At 42.9% G+C, this 20,220-nt stretch overlaps 1 protein-coding gene across 2 annotated transcripts; it reads left to right on the forward strand.

Moving 5' to 3' along the window:
* Nucleotides 1–806: 806 nt before the first annotated feature.
* Nucleotides 807–16,679, forward strand: LOC128877764 (homeobox protein CDX-1-like). Of its 2 annotated transcripts, XM_054125270.1 has the most exons (4): nt 807–2,088; nt 5,163–5,237; nt 11,686–11,831; nt 12,317–16,679. In XM_054125270.1, the coding sequence occupies exons 1-4, from the start codon at nt 1,467–1,469 to the stop codon at nt 12,599–12,601; spliced, it is 1,128 nt and encodes a 375-aa protein (XP_053981245.1). In that variant the 5' UTR covers nt 807–1,466; the 3' UTR covers nt 12,602–16,679. The 2 variants fall into 2 exon arrangements, with proteins under 2 accessions (XP_053981245.1, XP_053981250.1); XM_054125275.1 differs by lacking the exon at nt 5,163–5,237.
* The last annotated feature ends 3,541 nt before the right edge of the window (nt 16,680–20,220 follow it).

Consider the following 20,220-nt stretch of genomic DNA (forward strand, 5'->3'; position numbering starts at 1 on the left):
TCTTGGCTCGTTTATTTCGAAGCGCAGAAAAATATATTGCAATTGCACGATCCAATTTCTTCACGAAACATTAGTCGATTGAAAAATTTGTCTCCCGGAGACCTTGCGTTTCCTTCTAGAAGGTACTCGTAGAATCTCAAAATTTTACGTTGCTCCGTTTCCCATAGATGTCGTCGCAGACAACCCAACCCTTCAATTTTCCACCTAACGAGACTTGTTATTATTACCAAGAGGATAACAACAAAACGTGAGAACTTGGAGGATGAGAAGGTCGCTCAAGAACCCAACAAAACCAACAATAAACCATAGAGATCCTTCAGAATAACGTCACTTCCCCCGTCAGCCATATCTCGATTTCATGCAAACCTCGACAATATTCATTGAAAACAAACAAGTTTTTCTATCTTCCAACCGTAATTAAACGCGACTCCAATTTCTTACGTGCTTGCTACCACGACTCTATCCATTCCCCCCACCCCTTTCTACGCAACATTCAAAGACGCAGCGAAGATATATTTCCGTAACAGGCGTAAAACGCGACAAGCGCGAAAAATGTTGTCCATTTCGCGGCCTTTTACACGAAGAATCGCGTATACGGGGGCGTGAGAGCCGCCTCTCCGCGTTCTTTTTATCAACCAACGATATCTCTGGCGGCTCCGTCACTGGATGGACGCCATTACAGCTGACGAACCGTCAGACATCTCCTGATTGGTCGTTCGCCGAGGGTAGTAGGGGAATAGCCGCGCCGTAGGCGGATTCAACGTTGGCGAGCGGTCGCACCCTTCCTAATCACAGACGAACAAGCAGTCGTCGGTACAACATCGCGAATATTCGTGTCGCGTCACCTGGCCGTTATCGTCGAGCCGACAGTATCTTTCCGCGAACGGGTCGAAAGGGACGAGAATCGTTCCCATCGCGCGCTCCTCGATCGAAGATCGCCACAGTGTCGCGTGAACCGGAAGCGTTCTTTTGTTTTGGTGGCCCGCCAATGTGACAGTTTAGAGACCGAAGGACGAGCTCGAGCAACAGTAGCTCCCATTCGAGTAACCGGCGTCGATCGACGTGGAACCATCCCACGAGTGTCTGTGTTCAGAATCCTCCAGTCGAGGGATTCCAGAGAGTTCGGGAGCATGAGGTAGATACATTTGAACAAGCATCGAATGTAGTCGTTAGATGTTAGAGCTTCTAGAACGCTCTAATCGCAAACTATAAATACGGTAGTTTCGGTTGTGTACCCGTGGTGTACGAAGGGACCGATCGCGATTCCACACTGGATCACTCGTGTGTCTGTAGTCGGCCGATTTAGACGTGTCCAGGATCGTCCGAGTTGGACTCGTCCCTGCGTGTGTCTATGTATGAACCAGTGATTGGAAACCCCGTCTTTCAGCGGCTACAACTACGTCCACCCTATCATCGCGTCGACAGTGATCTGCGGCCGTGACGGGTGCACGGCGACCACCGTCAACATGACAGATATAGGCATTGGCATGGTGTCCTACTACAATCCTCTGGCGATGTACAGACAGCAGCAGCAGTCCACGACCGGTCAACAGCAGCTCGCCCAGCAGGTCCAGCAACACGCTCAAGCGCAACAGGCGCAGCAACACGCCGCCTCGGCGACCACCGACGGTGGTCAACAATACTGGTACGGATGTCCGCACGGATACACCCACGGCCATCACCAGCCACCAGGAGCCCAACAGTATCTGGACCACACAGACGTTCTGCCAGGTTGGCACGCCCACCACTACTCGCATCTCCACTATCAGCACCACCAGACCTATCAGCAACACCAGCAACACCAGCAAGCCCAGTTGACCAGCGTGACGGACTGGAGCGGCGACGAGACGAATCCCGCGGTAGGAGCTGGCGAACCGAGCCCTCCCATCACAGTCAGCGGAAGCGAGATCAGCAACCCTGGCACACCGTCCACTCCGCCTGCGAATAACAACAACAGCATCACTGTTAATAATAATAATAACAGCACCACCGCTAACAACAACAACACGACGCCCATGAGGCCCACGCAGATCAGGAGCCCCTACGAGTGGATGAAGAAGACCTCGTACCAGAGCCAACCGAATCCAGGTTAGTGGAATGGTTACTTTTTCGAGAACATGTGAGAGTTGAGAGTTTTGTTGAATGGTTTGTTTCTGGAGAAAATGTGAGGCTTGGAAGCTTTGTCGAATGTCGCCATTTGTTAAAGGAAGGTTGCCTTCGAGGAGGATGTGAATCGTTTTGAGCTCTTGATTGAGAATCTTTGGAGGGATGGAGACTTAAAGAGAATCGCGTTCGTGTTAATATTTTTTCCTTAGAAGTTAGAATAATTGATTTGCATTAGAAGTCTTTGGCTTCTTTTGTTAAGACTTGTCTTCCAAAGGGAGAAGATCGATTATACTTCTCCGTCTTTTCAACTTCCGGCACCGTTCAATTTCTAAACTCTCGAGCTGAGATCAATCAATAAATAGCTACGTAGATGTTTCCATAAGAATAAAGAATATGCGTTAAATTGTCAAAGCTGTCTTCACAGGGGTTGTTTTTATCCAAGAAGTAAAATCTAAGATCTCACTTTCTTTGGCGCGTTTAAAACCGTTTTATCGTTGAATTAAGCTCCCAATAATAAGTAAACTTTCGCGACACGAACCGTTTGCAGTCTCAAGAGCGCCTGTGGGGCCTGGCAAAGTTTAAATTAGAGGTCTTCCCAGACAAGACATTCTGACGACCGATATCTGTGGCACGTTCATTTTCTATCTTATATATTAATCTTGTCCTTTTGAAGACGAAAAACGTCCAATAACTAGGTACATCCCAGAAACCAGTCGCCATTTATTGTTCCGAAAGAACCGTGATGTTACCTGTGGGCCTCTAATCCTTTTTCACCCTTGTTGCTCGAAGTCTACGCGCCCAGCAAAGTAAAAACGCCATTAGGGTCCTTAAACTTGTAACGTAATCTTCATTGTGTATCATAGAACGCACTCCAAGCATGAAATTCAATGACTCTTTCGAACATCGAGTTCTTAACATCGAGTTGGAGAAACGTAAAGTTTGTTTGTTCGATGCTAGCCAATATGGAGATCCACAGATAACGCGATTCGGAGTAATTGGTCAAAATCGCAATGCCATTTTGACTGCGTCGAGCGCAAACGCTCACGCCACTGGCGCGTTAATTGCGCCCATAAAAGAAATCCAATAAACGATAGCCGAAACAATGTCAGAAACGATCAATTTGACGTTTAATTCGCGGACGGCGGTCTCGCTTCGACCAGTCGAACTCGCCGACACAGAGTTCTAATTGCCCGTATTAAATTGATCTAATTGACACGCGTGATGGATGAGACGAATTAAAACTTTTCCTGCTAAATAATACTGATAAGTGGACTGCGGATTTTATGCATTTATGACGCGTACTAACATGGAAGACAAAAAATACCCTCGCGAATAGGCGCACTTAATTTAATTTCATTAATTAATACGACAATATTAATATTTTCTTTCATTTATTAGTTGACGAATGGATGTACTCTCGTTCGTGGACATGGTGACGATAAACGATCGAAATATTCTTGGCTAACTGTGGTTAACTTGGCTTGAACTCTTACCGAATTAAATTTCGAAGCTTGGTACGGGAATCGTGGAACATTAGGACGTTGGGCTGTGTGTATACCAACATACTGTATTTACCACGCGAAGAGCGTGTCTACCCTTCTAATGAAGCTATCTCGAGAAGTACACATTATACAAGGTGTGCTGTAAGCATGGATCCGAGATGGAAGCTATTCTACGTGCGAAATTGAATTGAATCGATAGACTACCACTGTGTTATCATAATAGCTTGATAAATTCGGTAAATGAAAATGTACGTTATTCGTCCGTGCTCCAAAATGTCCGCCGCGAACGACGATACGCTTCGTGCTACGCTCGCGTTTAATTTGTAAATGTCCACGAATTTTTCTATGCATTCAAACCTGTGTTAGCATGCAACAGCTTATCAAATAATTGAACGTGTTTCTATTCAGAAATCAGCTTCTATTGATAGAAATTGCTCAATAAAAATGGCAAGGAAGGTACGGAATAAGCGATCAAATGTTCAGATAAGAAAGATTCAAACAATACTAACGTCTAAAGCACATCTTGCGGAAAGATTTACATGAATCAGCACATTTTCCATTACGAACAGAAAAACAAATTGAAAAGTCAATGTCCAATTCATGATATATACAACCATAAATTAACTTCTCTGTAAGGCACCATAATTTTCAATCAAAGTACAAAGACCACAGAAACTCTATAAACGTGTACCAAAAATAGATTCGCGTAGATTAATCCAGGAGACGTTATCCGTGGCTCGATTGGGTGAAAAATATCGTAGATGAAAAACATTTTTTAAGGAACAACCGCGGAGGTCTTGGCGTATTACATCGTGGTTGGCTATAAACACGTCTCTGCGGTCTAGATACGGCGAACAATGTAAACACGGTAACAGACGAGCAAACATCTAATTGCTCTCAAATATTTGTGAGATAATCTCCGCGTCCTCTTGGTGTCGTCTCGAATTTTCAACCGGTCCAACCAAACTGTACTCGGTACGCTCGAATCTTAAGAAAGAAATCGAGTAACCAGGAAGGCAAGTGAAACCTTTCTTTATTCTTACGATCGTCGTACAACGGGTGTACTTTTATTAAGCAGTCTGTGTTCGTTTAAAAACAAAACGTGTTTCTATGAGTTTCTGTATTGAAATAAACTCGATCTATTAACGATAATAGTCTTAATAAAGCAACATTAATTACGATAATGTTCATCCTGTAAAATGGCAGTGGTAGATTCACAGACTTTAACCGCTACATGAATATTTGTATAATATATACGCGTTTCTTGACTTGCGTGGATTTTGATTATTCGAGTAAACTTGCCCGTGGTGTCCTAATTCCTTGAGTACAATTTATCGTTCGGGCCCGGAATTTCTATTCGCACATTACGAAAGATTTATGGCTTGGAAAACTGTGACGCAACTTGTAATTCTCGAAGGAACTGTAGCCGACCTGTAAATGTAGCGTCACCCTTGGTTAAGAAAAAAAAAATAAAAGGAATTGGATGAATCTTATGGAATTAATACAGTTCCAATGCAATTTCTGATTAAGCAGCTTCTTTTTCTACTGTTGCAGTGTGCAACGTAACTGCAAACTGCAACGCAAGTGCAGTTTCAGCGATTCACGAGCTCTGCGCCCTTGACGCCCTTGGTAGGATAACAATTACGTTCGATTATTGTCATTCGTACGTTATATTAATAATCGTGATGAGTGTGTTTGGTATCTTGGATTGTACCGTGGTCTGCATGCGTCGATTGTTCGTCAGTTATCGTTGTAGCATGCAAATTATACTCGAGTATCGTTTAATCGCCATTTGCATTTAAATTTGGCATGTATCGTTCCATAGAATTTGAATTTATGCAAGGAATGATCGCTGATATTTTATGTTCGGATTGGTACGGCGCTTTTTATTCGATTTCCATTTTCTTGAAGCACAGGACCGGACAATATTTCATTTGCTTGCATAGAGTAATCGTCGAAATTAATAGAAATTGAATTTGTTTAACTATCACACGATCTCGTTTTTAACTAATTACAAGGAACGATCTGTATCGTGGAATGATCGTCGAGGCATCGATGCGACGAGTACTCAAACTTCTCTCACCCTGTTCCTTCCTGCTGCTCAGTTACACCCCGTTGCTGCTCTTTCTTGTACCATTTCACGACCGTGCGACCCTCCGATACCTTCTAGCGGCTATTATCTGCATTTTATGGTTATATTGCAGGCAGCCGCTGCCTCGTATAACGACGACCTCGCATGATTCAGTCTTCGTATTACAATTTCGTGCCGAGAGCCGCGGTTATTCGCGTATTTCCATCGGTGTGAGCGTGTACGCGATGGCGTGCGACTTTTTTCTCGTTGCTATTTGTTGGTGCTCCTTCGAACGACGCTCGCTCGACTCGTAATGGCGGCACGCGATTTCTCCAAGGTTTTATTGCAGCCGCCATTTTGGTAGCCTTTGCTCCGCGAGAGAGGTGGTCGCGATCGAGATAAAAATCATTTTGGACGATCCTCATCGACACGGAAAATCTTCTACTTCCTTGGCGTGAGCGGATCCATAACCGAAATTACAGTTTCTATAAAATTCATTCATAATTCCTTTAAAATTCATTCATAATTTATTTCTGAGTAATATATGTACCATTAGAATGGTTGTAAAACTCATTTATCCAAAAAAAGGCAACAACTATTTTATCCAGCAATTTATTATACAATCCGCTAACGAATGCTTCGCGCTTCTTATTCCTCGTTCTTCTCAGAGTAATTCGTTCATCGCGACATTTCCACGTAAACTTGAAACGCAAATTTTTGTTTGGTCGACCAGCCTGTCGCTAGGAACATCGTCTGTGTTCATGGCCAACCCTTGCTCCAGAGGGTTGCTCCACATCGACTTGCAATGTCAGCGAGAGGAGTTGGTTCATCGAGAGCTACAATTATGTCGTAAATCTAATCGAACGGTTTGTTTTGACAACAATAAGGGATAATTAAACTTAGACGGCCGCGGGGATTCGACGTGGACAGTGTTTCCTCGAATCGTTCGTGTGTCTGGGTTTGTCGAGGGAAAGACGGCTCCGTTCGCAACGATCGGCTCACGAGCGGTTTCGTTCTGTTGGACACGGGTCAGTCATCGTACCTAGACCCTTTTACATTATTCGCGTCGGTTTTGCCCACAACACGAGGCCCCACAATTAAGTGGCTGTCGCTGGGCAATATAATAATAAGGCGAAGGGCAGATCGGGGACAGGATGCCCAACAGAGAGAGTCCGAAGTGTCGAAGAAATGCCAAGACGCTCGATTCGAGGGTAAACGTTGTTTCTATACCCTCGATCCGTCTAGGGTATGCATACTCGGACATTGTCCCCAGGCTGTCGCCATATAACCGTTCCTTTTAAGCTGTCCAATAAAAGCCTGCTCCGACCTGTTCTCTTCTGCGTTCGAGATGGCCACGAATCTTATCTAGATAAAAATTTTGAATGAAAGATAATATGTCCGTTCGCCACGATGCTCTATGCCATAAAGTCTATGGTATTAAATTCAACGACTATCGTTATTTTGTGAAATGGGGAATATGAAGTTCAACGCTAAACCTATCGAAATTTATTTTTGTCTATTTCTACAGTGATCCATCAAATGATTGGTATCAAAGACACTCGAATCGCATGTGAAAATATTTCACGTGATTCTAAATTGAATAAGTCGCGAAACAATCATATATAATTTTTATATTATAGCCAATTCGGTGACCATAGCCGTGTTTGAGTTAAATAGATTAGTCCTCTCTTCAGATAAGTTTCATTGTAACTTCAGCAAACGGTAATCTCACTCTGATATCTGAACCTCGTTAGTGTTGGTGACCAAGATAAATAGTGCGTTTCCGCATTGGACTGCACCGCGTCACGATAACGAACGGTTTTCTGCCATTTGTTGTGTGGTCGTTTGCTCAAATCTCTGGTTCGCAGGTGAACGAGCACACGTTACCAACGATCGCCGACTTTAACCGGTGTGCATCGCGTGGAAAAGTGGAAAATCGTTCTTATCGCTGACATTTTATTTCAATTCGATTGCCAAATAAATTGCGTGCATGCAGCCAATCCCATAAATATTCGTGCCCTCTATGTCTATTAACGAAGTTTGACTACATTGAATAACAGTTCGGATATCGATAAACGATCGATTCGCTTACATCCTCTTGAAAAACTCTGCGCATAAATTAGATGCACTTGCTCGCTTCGTCGGCAAACGAGATACCTTCGGACGCGCGTAGGACACTTGATATGCAATATACAAATGTTTCGCGGCACAATAGAGGTAATTGTGATGCCACTGACGAATGGTACCCGTGCGGACGCGGAATCGTCGGTTAGAGCGATGCGAAATCTGTGGGGTTGTCGGTTTAGGGGGTGGAGGAGACTCGAGGGCGTAGCATACTCGCAGGAAAAGCGGGGCACGCGCTTTCACCATTTCGCGTGGCGAAATGGAAGAGCAAACGCTGTAATGGGGTGGCAACGAGCCCCAGGAGTCCTGTTTCTTTGCTCCCTTGGTTTGTCTCTGGTTCTTCTCTCTCCTCTCGTTGGCTTGTACGCAAAATATTCGTCGTCTCTTGCTACCGCGGACATGTAGATGTGTACCCGAGAGAAATGGTCGTGCGGAACGACGAAATTGTGTCGAGGAACGAGAATGGCCCGTTTCGGTTGATTAAAGACGGAAGACGGGTACCAATTTGCGGGAAGCTTCGCGAGCGTTCAATTTTATCATCGATTCGCGTCGCGACGCCGACGGGGAACCTCCGCGACGGAAGAAGTGGTCGAGGGTTGCAGAACACGGTTCTTCGGGGTTCACGTTCACCGAGTGATCTCCTAAGCGATCTACTAAGCGAAATTGTTCCACTCGATCAATTTTAACAGATTGTTGACCGGTCATGAGTTAACTCGTGTTTGCACTTGCATTATCTATAGTGTTATGTTGGTAAAATATAAATAAAGTTTATTGGATTTTATTTAGATTGTTCAACTCGAATAGCTCAAGCACCACTAGGCTAATATGTTGACTGACCTGCTGTAACAATTACGTTATTCAGAGTATCATGGGAGATCGAGTGTTGACAAGGTGACGGGATAATCGTAGGTGCGAGTTCCGGTATCGGAGAGATGAAAAAGGCCGACGGTAATCCTTGCCGACTCACACAGCTCTCAGTTCTCCCCCTTCAAACAACGCTCTCCTCGGGGATTCCGATAGACTTTTTTGGATCGAAAAGTTGGAGTGGCACGACTGGCGCGGCTAAAAATCAAAAAGACGGAATCCACACCTTCGAATTGCCGAGAACACTTTTCGCCAGTTCGTCTCGAACTCGAAACTTTTTCCCCTCGTCTACAGACACGCTAAAAAAAGCTGGGTTCGAACCTGTTAGAAATCAAAGGAACTAGTTACGCCAGAGGTCGGAAATTCTCAACTATTTTTGTTGCGTAAATTGAAACCTTATGAAATCTTAGTTTAGCAATACCTTCTTCGCCTTCCTCATCCGCTATTTGAAATTTGTATCCAGATACGAATTTCGCGCGCACACACGGTCGCGAAACGATCGTTGAGCTTAAAGTTTCTATGCGCGTAGCAAGATCTGTCGCAATTAAAATAACGCCGCCGTAGGGTTTGGAATATTTCGACTCGATGACAATCTCGAAAGATAAAATGCCTGTCGATAAGATTTAATGATGTTTTATGTTTGTTTACGTGCATCGGGTTTGAACGGCGATTATACTTAACATGGCAAATATTTGCGAAAGCGAACAATACGCGGCACGACGAAAACGAACTAATACGTGATTGTGGTGACTTTTTTTTTTACAATCCTGGACTTATTGCCTTACGAAACTCGGTGTCGTTGATTGTTGAATCGCGAAATTTCGTGGAAATTTAACGTGAATCAAGGAAGTTCAAGGAGGGCTTTGGAGGAGGCTTTTCAATTCAGATGGCTCGAACTGGACAATTCCTTTTAACACGATTGCCACATGTCGGTGAACAGGGCTTTTCAGCTACGGAATTAAATAAACATTGACTGCCAAATTACGGCATATAAATCTTCGGAAATTAATTTATCGAAAAATAGCGAAACCTTTCGCTTCAGATAGACTTGCCGTTAATAATCTGTTGCTCGGATACCTTGCAAGTTTCGAAAAACCTGTCTGCTTCTCGCTGCTTCCAATAGTTCCGTAAACTTTCCAAAAATCGCACGGTCGTTCTTCTCGATTCTCGAAAAAGTGAAACCTCTCGACGGATCGTAACCGATTTTCGTATCTATCTGCATTCATAAAACGCACCTTATATTCGCAACAACGAGCGTTTGATTCCAGGTGGAACTATCGTCGGCGTGAAAAGCCAGAAGTACGCGATAAGGATCGGGCTGCAATCTGAGCGAGCGAAAAACTCGAAATTCGACGGAGCCGTAATATATTGTTCTAATATTTGGACAGACATTGATACGTGTATTTTCAAATCCCGTCGACACACACACGCACGCACGCCTCCACGCTTACACCTTAGGTCTGAATTCACGCTTACCGTCTAACACTGTTCGTTCGGTGAAACGGTAAAATTCGAATTCCTTCCGTCCGGCGTTGCTCGTCCTTTTTCTTTTATTATTATTATTGTCCTTTTTATTTCAACTTGGTTTCTACTTTCGCGCGACGCTGAGTAATCTTCGAGATTTCGTGCCAGCCATGCTGGATCTGGCTATACATACCATCGAAAAGTCTAAGGTCGAAGCTTATTCGTGATGTCTCGAAGGCCTCCAGCACTCTTATCGAGGAGTGGTGGATTAACGTGCACGCCTTTGATCTCGCCGGCCTGCCTTATCTAATCGTTTTCCTTTCTCCCGTTCCGACCCCCGTTCCCTTCCACGTTACCACTGTTTCACTCCGTCCCGTTCCCTCTCATTTTGTATTTCGTACGCGTGTAATCGTTTCGAATGCCACGTTGAATTCACACCATCATCGATACGCTTGTCGGCTCCTTTTGCCATTTTCTCGAGTTTCTTTGTCGATGATCCCCGTGTAATTCCTCCAATTTTTATCCGAAAATCCAATCGAAAGAACACGTATTCCTCACCAAGTCTTTGCAATTACATAGTCGTAATAATTGGAGAATAATTAGAGAATAGGAGTAGGAAAGAGAGAGAGAGAGAGAGATTATTGAGTAAAAATTACGAGTCGATCAGTGTATCGTTGCGATCACCGCTGTATTTCGCTTCTCTTATCGGCGAACAGGTAATTTCTAATTATTGCAAGAGATGCTTATAGATAATTTAGGCTGGTCGATGTTGCAGCTTTTTCTTATCTGTTACACAACTCTTGGTAAAACCAAACTTGGGCACAATTTTATTCGAGTTTTTATTTGAAAATAATGTTATTTTCCTGCCAGAAGTATCGAATAAAAAATGTTTATCTCTTATACGCCATGAAATACTTGACTTTCTAATTAAACGCACATGACTACTAAGGCTTGAAATATTAGAATAATTGTTTGTATATATTAACACCTTGCCTGCCAGAGTAATTCTCATCACCTGGAAATTTAGTTCATTTGTCGTAGCATTTATTTTTGCACCAACGTATCCTTTGACACCTCACTTCCAGAATTAATCTATTTAAGCTTCCCTTAACAATCATAAACGTTCATCTCATGTTTCCTATTCAAACTTTTTATCCAGATGAGAATTATGCCCATTCCTGGATAAAACTGGCCTGTTCCAATCACGATAAAAGTAAAACCGACGACAGATCGCATTAATTGCAGCTTAGCGAATCGCTCGTCAGCTCCGGAGCACCTCGAAACTTGCGTTTCCTTTGCTCGAGAGTTGTCCAATTTTTTTGTTCGTCTTATTTTTCGCCCCGTCACGTGTTTGTCGTTCGCCTCGATGCTCGTTGCCGTGCAATGTTTTTAAATCTCGTTTGGTTACTTTATTAATACCCTCGCGAGATGTGCCTACGAGTGCGATCGTCGAAAGCGTTATCTCCTTAACGCGTTATTGACATGAGAATTAGAGAAGTAGATATTAAACGTGTAATAATGTCGAGCGTTATCTTTGCCTTCTCTTTTTTTCAGGAAAGACTCGAACAAAAGACAAATACAGAGTGGTCTACACGGATCATCAGAGGTTGGAGCTCGAAAAAGAGTTCCATTTCAACCGTTACATCACGATTCGTCGCAAGGCGGAACTTGCCGCCACTCTAGCGCTCTCTGAACGACAGGTGAGTTTCTAAATTGGATACGTTAAGTGAACGAGTCAATCACTTTTAAAAAAAAATGCTCGATTCTGAGCTGCCAAGGGCAACAATACTCGGGGGTAGCTCATTCAGACTCTCCGCCATACCAAATTTTGTTAAAGCCTGCAGGGTTCGAAGCTGCTGACAATGTAACAAAATAAAAATCTCGAGAATCGCACTGTGAGTAATAATAATAATAACCGAGGAAATATGAATTAGAGCATCTCGTAACCATTTTCACTACAACTATACGTGATAGATTGGTTATAATAAAAAGAAATGACCGTAGAAATTTAGAAACTGTCGACTCGATACTTTTACGTTGATATTGAACAGTCCTGCAGGCTGATCAAATCCTATCCTATGTAACAGTATTGGGCGAGCATCTCCTAACAGCACCTACCTATCGTTTCCATTTATTTCCTCCGACGTTCACCTTTTGAAAAAGTCGAATTTGTCCGTTGTTCCAGGTGAAGATCTGGTTCCAAAATCGGCGAGCGAAAGAACGGAAACAGTCGAAGAAGCGCGAGGAGCAGGAGCAGAAGGACATGAAGCCGGATGGCACACCTACGCGAGCGATGGCCAACTTGACCCTCGAGGAAATGAGCATGCTAGGCGGTATGATGCACAACGGTGGTTCCTCGCCCCTTGGTCTCGGTCATCCCGGTCATACCTTGAGCTTAGGCCACGGACCAGCTTCTCTACATCTCCACAGCCACCAGCACGCTCATCCGCACACGGTATTAGGCTTGTGACCTGAGGAACCGATCGCAGAAACGTGGTCCAACCACGGCTGACCTCGCAACGCTTCACTGTCTCTCTCTTGAATCCGCGATCGCGAGGAGATCCGAAACACCACGCTCGATCATCGTCGATCCACGATCTTCAGTTTTGAAATTCGGGGCACAACCGAGGAAGGGATGATTCCTCGCGAAAGAAACGCGTAGCACTTGGAGAATAACATTTTTCTTTCAAATGCGCGACTGCGCTTTTCAACACTTTGTTTTTTTTATTAGCGTTTCAGTTTAAAGATCCAGTTCCAGCTTTCATCAGTTCCCTTTCGATTCGTTTTTAGAATCGAGGAATCGCTCTACTTTCGTTCCAGCTCCACCTATTTTCAACATTGATCTCCTACAGGAAGCCTCTTACGTAAGCCATTTACTTTTCATTTTGAATTCCATTTTGCACGACGAATGAGCCTCGGCTTCGTTTCCTTTTAACCTCCATATTCTTTCAAAATCAATTATCTGAATTAAGCCTACTGTGAAAAAAACCTTAGTCTCCATTTTCGATTAATTTTTGAACGAGGAATCGCCCCACTTTCGGCTATCCCGCGAATCGTTAAGGAAACCCCGTGTTTATCGGAATCTGTTCGCGATCGAGGATCGAGGAAAACGACGGTCTTCGATCGACAGATCGCGAAGACCGGAACTTGTATTTGTCCGTCCTGCGGTGATTGTGCGTGGAAACGGAGATTTTTTTTTTATTGTTATTAACCATTTCGATGATCCGTGGAGTCAACCGTTTGTCAGCGATTTTTTCTTATCCCTCGCGTCGGTTCAAGCTTGGCGTCGACGACTTCGCGAGAGTCTGCGTGTGCGATTACGGTTGTATACAGTATTATTTTCAATTTCGCTAGGATCATGTTCCAGTTACGTTTTTGTAATATATACATACATATATATGTATATAATTTTACTTTCCTTCTCTGGGGGGACGAGCCCTGGGCGTTAGACGAAATGTAATCCACGATTACGAATGCGATCGATGATCGACGATTACACTTGGTTACCAACGTCCCTAGATTACAAGCGTGGAGTTTAACACGGTGACCGCCAGAAACGCGATCATCAAAATTCCTGCGAGAAATTATTCCTGAAATTTTTAATTCATCGACTCATCGCCTGATGTAGTTTCTGTGACTTCTCACCTTTACAATTAATCTATTTAATTCCTCGGTGAAAATCCTTGTTACACGCGTCACATATTAGCGACGTGGCGATCGACGTGTTAACCTGACAAGTGTAGACGACGATTGTAAGCGTAATCGCGGAGAAGCGAGGCCCGACTCTGTTACGAAACAGCGACGCGACGTTTCCGTTGTTCGAATCCTCGATCACGACGTTACGAATCAACCAAGACAACGAACGAATTCACCTAATCGGACCCTGATACGCATAACAGGACAACGATCGAGAAAAACGTGCAATCCTTGCCTTAAACCGCCGTCACTCGTACGCGAGCGGTTGCGTCTAATGCGATTAGCGAAATATTAACGTTTGCGTTAAGTTAGGTTTAAACGGTGGGAAAATAATAAAATTAGATATATATAAATATATATAGAGAGAGAGAGAAAGAGAGAAAGATATTCTCTTCGGTTAAGGTTCTTCGACACTCGTGCGTTCCAAGGGGGCGCCATAGCAGACTGTTTTATATATTTTTTTAAAGTGTAATATGTACAAATTAGACGTGTTAAGGTATGTCCCGATGTTGTTTTATCGGTGAACGTGATTTTCGTTTCAGGGTGCATTGATCGAGAAAAGAGCGTCTCTACGAGTGTCAGTGGGTCGATTGTTGTAAATATAGCGTTTATAGGTGAACCGAAGTCTCCCAGCGGAACCCTTCTTTCTCGATGAGAAAATCGACGCGAACGGGATCAAACGAATCTGTAAATTTTCTCTAAAATCGAATAATCGCTCGATTCGCGACGACGGAACGCGGCATCGGTCCGAAAAGGGACAGTCGCGTGCGAAATCGACCACCTGAGAACGCGTCGACTCGAAGATCTCGTTTCCGTTTCCATTTATTAATCTCCGTGAAAAAAAAATGTGTTGGTAATGTTATTATAGCGTCGCAGTATTTTCGAAACGTTTTCGAAGGCAATCCTTGTGCGAGTGATGGTACACGATACTTACGAATTGTAAATAGAATAAAGTTTATGACGCTGGAACCCCTTGGCATCGCATTGGTATTCACGATCCCTTAAATTAATAAGGAAGGATCAGAATTAAAAAAGGGAAGATTTACGCGAACCTGATTGGCTGGTAACAGTATTTCCTTCTGATCTTCTTGAGTCATTTTAAATTCGCTTCTTCTGTTAATTCTTCGAAGGTTTGTTTCAAGAATGGCGACATAAGAGGGAGATAGATGGTATAAAGTATAGAAAAGACCGATTAACTCTTCGCGATGTAAAAATTTCAGTAGTTTTCTAACGTTTCGGAATACGAATTTTCAACGAAAATAATAAAACCGTGAAGATATGGCACACTCTCGGGGTAGTGCAAAGTACACGAGGGTTAAATCGTCGAAGGTGACCATTGTGCTTGATTGGACATTTTTCTAGCGATTACTCGATTTAACTACCTACCACTCTGCGAAGAGTTGATAAGCTTCGTGAAATTATAGGCTCGATTATAGAAAGTAAAGCGTGTCTGTGCCGCGATAGAACCGATTTTTCAAAGCATACGCGCGCCATTAGATTTTCATGGAAACGAACATCCTTTTCTTTCGCGATTGTAGATTCCAGCAATCGAAAGAAAATCGTTCCCCTTCGATGATTCGTGATTCACATGAAAACACGATCGATTCGCGTCCTTGGCGAGCGAAAATTTGAAAAATCGCCTACGCCTAATGCCCAATTGCTATTGTTGCGCGGGCGCAATGCAAGAAACAACGAGAACATGGGCTCCTCTCGATTCCAGTCTCTTCGAGCGACGTATAATTCGCGAAGAAACCTCTGTTATCGTCTAAACGCTGCACTTTCGCCTAATTTGTAAATACATGATACGTAAACATATTTAAAAATATATCGAAACGAACGCGCGCGACTTTGCTGGGGTGGACCATGAGATTTTCGCTTTTTTCGTGTTCTAAACTATCAGGAACGGTATATTCTATCTATTAAATTGGTAGTTCTTTTATCCTCAACTTTGTGTACCTTGTATAGTGACCCGGAGTATAGGGATTGCTTTGGAATTGCATTTTCGAATTTTTCATGTTTCTTTCTACGCATATAAATAATACTGCTCCTATCGATTCTTTCTTATAAATAAAATTTGCTTGCTCAACCAAAAGCAATAGTGAAACTTAAGGTCGAAGAAGTTCACGAGCCACCCTAGTGTTCGGCATTGCATCGTTGCGTGATCGCATAGACAGTTCTAGAATCCTAAGAAAATAGAAAATCGAGCCAGGGAGAGAAGAGCAACGTGCAACGAACATGCGCGCTCTTTTTCAGACGCTCATTGAAATCTCCTGGTGGATAACACGCGAACACGAGCTCCACTTGTCCGTTCCGCGTTAGAGTATCATAGTTAGAAGGAAAATTATATACGTAAAAAGTATGCCTTAATCGACGAGAAGGAAGGTTTTAACCGTATCGATTTCGATCCTACAATTTTAGGCTTCGCTCTCCGAACGTGTTTCTTTTTTCTCTGTTTTCATTTTCTTTTTAGCACGGGAAACGCGTTCCCCGTAGCTTTGTTTCATTCTTAAAATTTGAACGACAATAAGAGGCGAGAAAGGATCACGTTTCTTCGAGATGAAAGGAAGCGTTTTACGCGCCGTGTGCCTTGAGCGTTGCCAACCCCTAACGATTCACGATTTTCCCTGTAAACATGTTGTGGATGAGACGGATCGTAATCAACACCGAAAAATCTCATAAGTGTGTGTATATATGCATACATATATAAGTACCGCAATCCCGTAAGTTATTAATCTATTAACTATTAACATTATTAACACTATGAATGTTTAGACGATCGTTAAGCCTAGTATTATATCGATATGTGATCGCATTTTAAATTTCAAAATACACGGTCTTATGTTTACTAACCACATCGTTCATTTCATTTCTGTCCTTGGATGTCAATAACGAATTGAGCACTTTAACTTCCAGTTTCATATTTCCCCGCAAAGTCTATTCTGGGATTCTAACTCGTTTGAATGAACAGTCAACTTTCTTCCATCAGGTATTTTTTAATACTCGAATACTTTTCAATACTTTCTTCGAAAGTTCGCGTACGTGCCTGAAAAATGTTTCGTCCACGCTTGGCGAACGCATTACGCTTCCTGTGTTCGTATTTACGTACAATCGGAGACACCGAGGGAACTCTTGGGAAAATAACAATTTCACGGAACTGTTACGACGATTCAATCGTTATCGTCCCGTCGCGTCGTACGATTTTATTGCACTTTATTGTTTGTCGTTTATGGGCGATTCGCGGGAGTATCTTGAGAGTGAAAATCAACCAGTTGGAGTGCGCAGTTCCTTTCTACGATCCAAGTTGTTTTGAAAAGAATTTAATGCTACCTAGTTACAGTGCTCGAAGCTATGATCGACTTTGCTCCCTTGGATTCGCAGGTTCCGTTTTTGTTTCTAAATGACAACTAATCATGTTAAAATCATGTCCATTACACAGGACGTTGGTGACTGCATGACGAACAGGTGCTAAGAATATTTTTGCCTTAATCCAAGAGCTGTAGTTTGGAATCCCTGCTGGCAGAGCTTTGGAATAGACAAAAGCCCATTATGAGGGTCAAAAGGCTTGATTTGTCTTATGTATCAACTGTTTATGACCCCCTCAATAGGATTAGTTAACACGCCCTACCACGCCCAAGTGCCCTCCCCTCGAAACGTACAATTTCTCACAGTTTGCGGTTTTTATCCATCTTAAAACTGACTCTACATAAAATGTAGAACCATTGCGATAGAGAAATAAAATACATTATCGTAGCGATATCAAATTGTGCTGTATTAATAGACAATAATGACAACGTTGGTATTAAAACACATGGTCGACTTTCACATGTGGAAACGCAACGTTTGATTCATTACGCAGTTACATTTAATTGCTGGAGTTTGATGTAATATCTGAAACTAGGAGCTGGTAGGTTTATTACCCCAAGAAGCAATTAATACCTCAGTGTGGATTTAAAAAAATAATTAATCAAATAGACCCTGGTCCTATAGCATTAAATAACCCGCCACGGCACGCAATAACGATTAAATCAACGGGAAGACTCCGGTTGAGCTTTTCCTGAGATTTGTTTGTCGTTCTTCCACCGCCAAGAATAGTTAGCCAGGGTGCTCGAATGGGTCTCGTTAGGTCGTACATAAATGCGAGCATAAAAACGTGTAATGCGGTTTATGTGAACGGCGAGGCCGTGAAACCGATGCCAGCAGGATCCACAGGACTCTCGCGCACCCACAGACACACATAGAGAATCGAAGAGGAGAGCAAAGAGTAGACGAAGCCTGCGACGCCGGCAACGAGTCCCTCGGGAGCCGTGAACTTAACTACCAGATCGATGTCCGACCCCAGCCTCTCTTCATCCCCTGAAAACAACCCCTGCTGCTTGCACGCAACCGAGATTCTCCACGAGCAACTCCACCCCCGCGTTCAACCGTCGATTGGAGAACAACTTGGCGAATTTAACGCAACCGCGGCGTATCGACGATGACTCGAACGGCGTCTAGAAAATTCGCGCGGGCGGACAGGGTGGTTGTTTTGCAAGGGGGTCAGAGATTGAAGCTGTGGAAGGAGATGGGGGTAACCGAGAAGACGCATAGACGACTCTGAGCATTGCATGGGTGGAAGGAAGCGAGTGGTGAGCAAAATGGATCGAATAAGATTTAGATAATATTTAAAACTGCTTGCCTGGATACTTATTTTCAAAACGTAGATGTATAAATCTGTGAAATCTCTGATGTGAAAATGTTCAAAGAATGGTTTTGTGATATTTTTACAAATATTCATTTCATTAGGACAGGGCTCCTCCATTTAACTTTACTATTACTGGCTTCCCTAAGTCTAAAGCAAACCCTCGGTTAGAAAATCTTCTAAAATCTATCAAAATCCTTCGACTACGAAATGGCTCGCAAGGAAGCGAATACACACACGAATGGTCCAGAGGGTGAGTAGATATAGTAGATAGGATTTTACGACGTGGTATGGTCGAAATCGTCCAAGAAAGGAGTGCGAACTGGCGCGATGGCTGGCCGAAGTCGCGACAAAGAACTCGAAAAGTGTTCGCTGGGAATCTGTACCAGAAGAGCGAAGATAAAGGGCAGGAGGACGCACGGCGTCTTGAATTCTGAAAGAACGTTGTCTGGTCGGCAAACCCGTACGTAATTGGACCCCGAGACGCAACAACGTTTCACGTATACCGAGAAATTCTTGGGGATGCATCGCGAGAGAAGGGGGATACCTTTTTGTTCGAGTTGCTCGGTCCAGTCGGTCCACAGTCGAAAACACCAAATAGATACTTTTATGGGTGGGCTATAAAAGACCTGAATCGAGTATCGATGGTTCCAAAGGGGCTAATCTACGGATAAAAACTGTAATAAAACGTCCTCTCTGCGTATGGATCTCTGAAATCCTTTTGCAGTTGCGCGCGCCCTTACTTTGCGGCCCCAGGTAGGAAACCTGGACGAAACTACCGTTTTCCATGTTTCCCTTTTCGTTTGACGGTGAAATCGGGGCTTCCAGGACCTATACAATCGTATTGTTCCAGAATAAAGCCTTTGGGGAATTAATTTACAGAAAATTAACGAAAGTATTGACTTTCATCCTTTGCACGATGTTTATATGTATCTTAGAGACAAAGAAAATTTTTTTTATTTAATGTGTAGCGTTACTTCGTGACATTGGTAGATGATGGATAAACATTTAATACAATAATGCAGTGTATAATTTGAAATTATGATTCTAGAAACATTGGAAATAATATTATTAGCTTCTTCTGGCGGTTTGAATGTTGCTTGGCTGCTCTGCTTTGTTTTAAAGTGTATTGTTAATATAATCTATGAACTAAGTTCAAATTTCGTGCCAAACGACGGTACCGCCATCTCGCGGTGGATAGATGGAACTAAAATTCGTGTTGTTTGTTTGGCGTTTATTAAAAAAATAATAAACATATACAGACTTTAAACCTGTGTAGGTCTATTACTCCTAAATATATAAAAGACAATACAAAAATAGAAATATTTACATTGTTACATATAATACTTAATATTACAAGTCATCTTAGCCTAAGTGTGTTTCTTTGTACTAGATATGTTTTTGTTCTGAGTGTAGTATGTCTGTATATATTTCTGTGTTTTATTGTATTGTTGGTGTCCTTGTGTGATTCTGAGTGTTGTGTGTATTGTTATTTTTGATTTCCGTTAAATCTGCAAAACGAACTAAAATTCCGACCTCCGTACAGCGCACCACCGGGAAAACGCCCAAGCTTGTCCTCGAATAGTTCCCGTTGTCACCGCTAGATGGCGCCATTTATGTATTTTTACCGACATTGTAATATTTAATTAGTATATTTAAATTATACAGTTCATCGCATTTGCTAATGAATTTCAAGTCATACTACAATCATTGTT

This window comes from Hylaeus volcanicus, chromosome 1 (assembly GCF_026283585.1).
Source record: "Hylaeus volcanicus isolate JK05 chromosome 1, UHH_iyHylVolc1.0_haploid, whole genome shotgun sequence".
Classification (NCBI taxonomy): domain Eukaryota; kingdom Metazoa; phylum Arthropoda; class Insecta; order Hymenoptera; family Colletidae; genus Hylaeus; species Hylaeus volcanicus.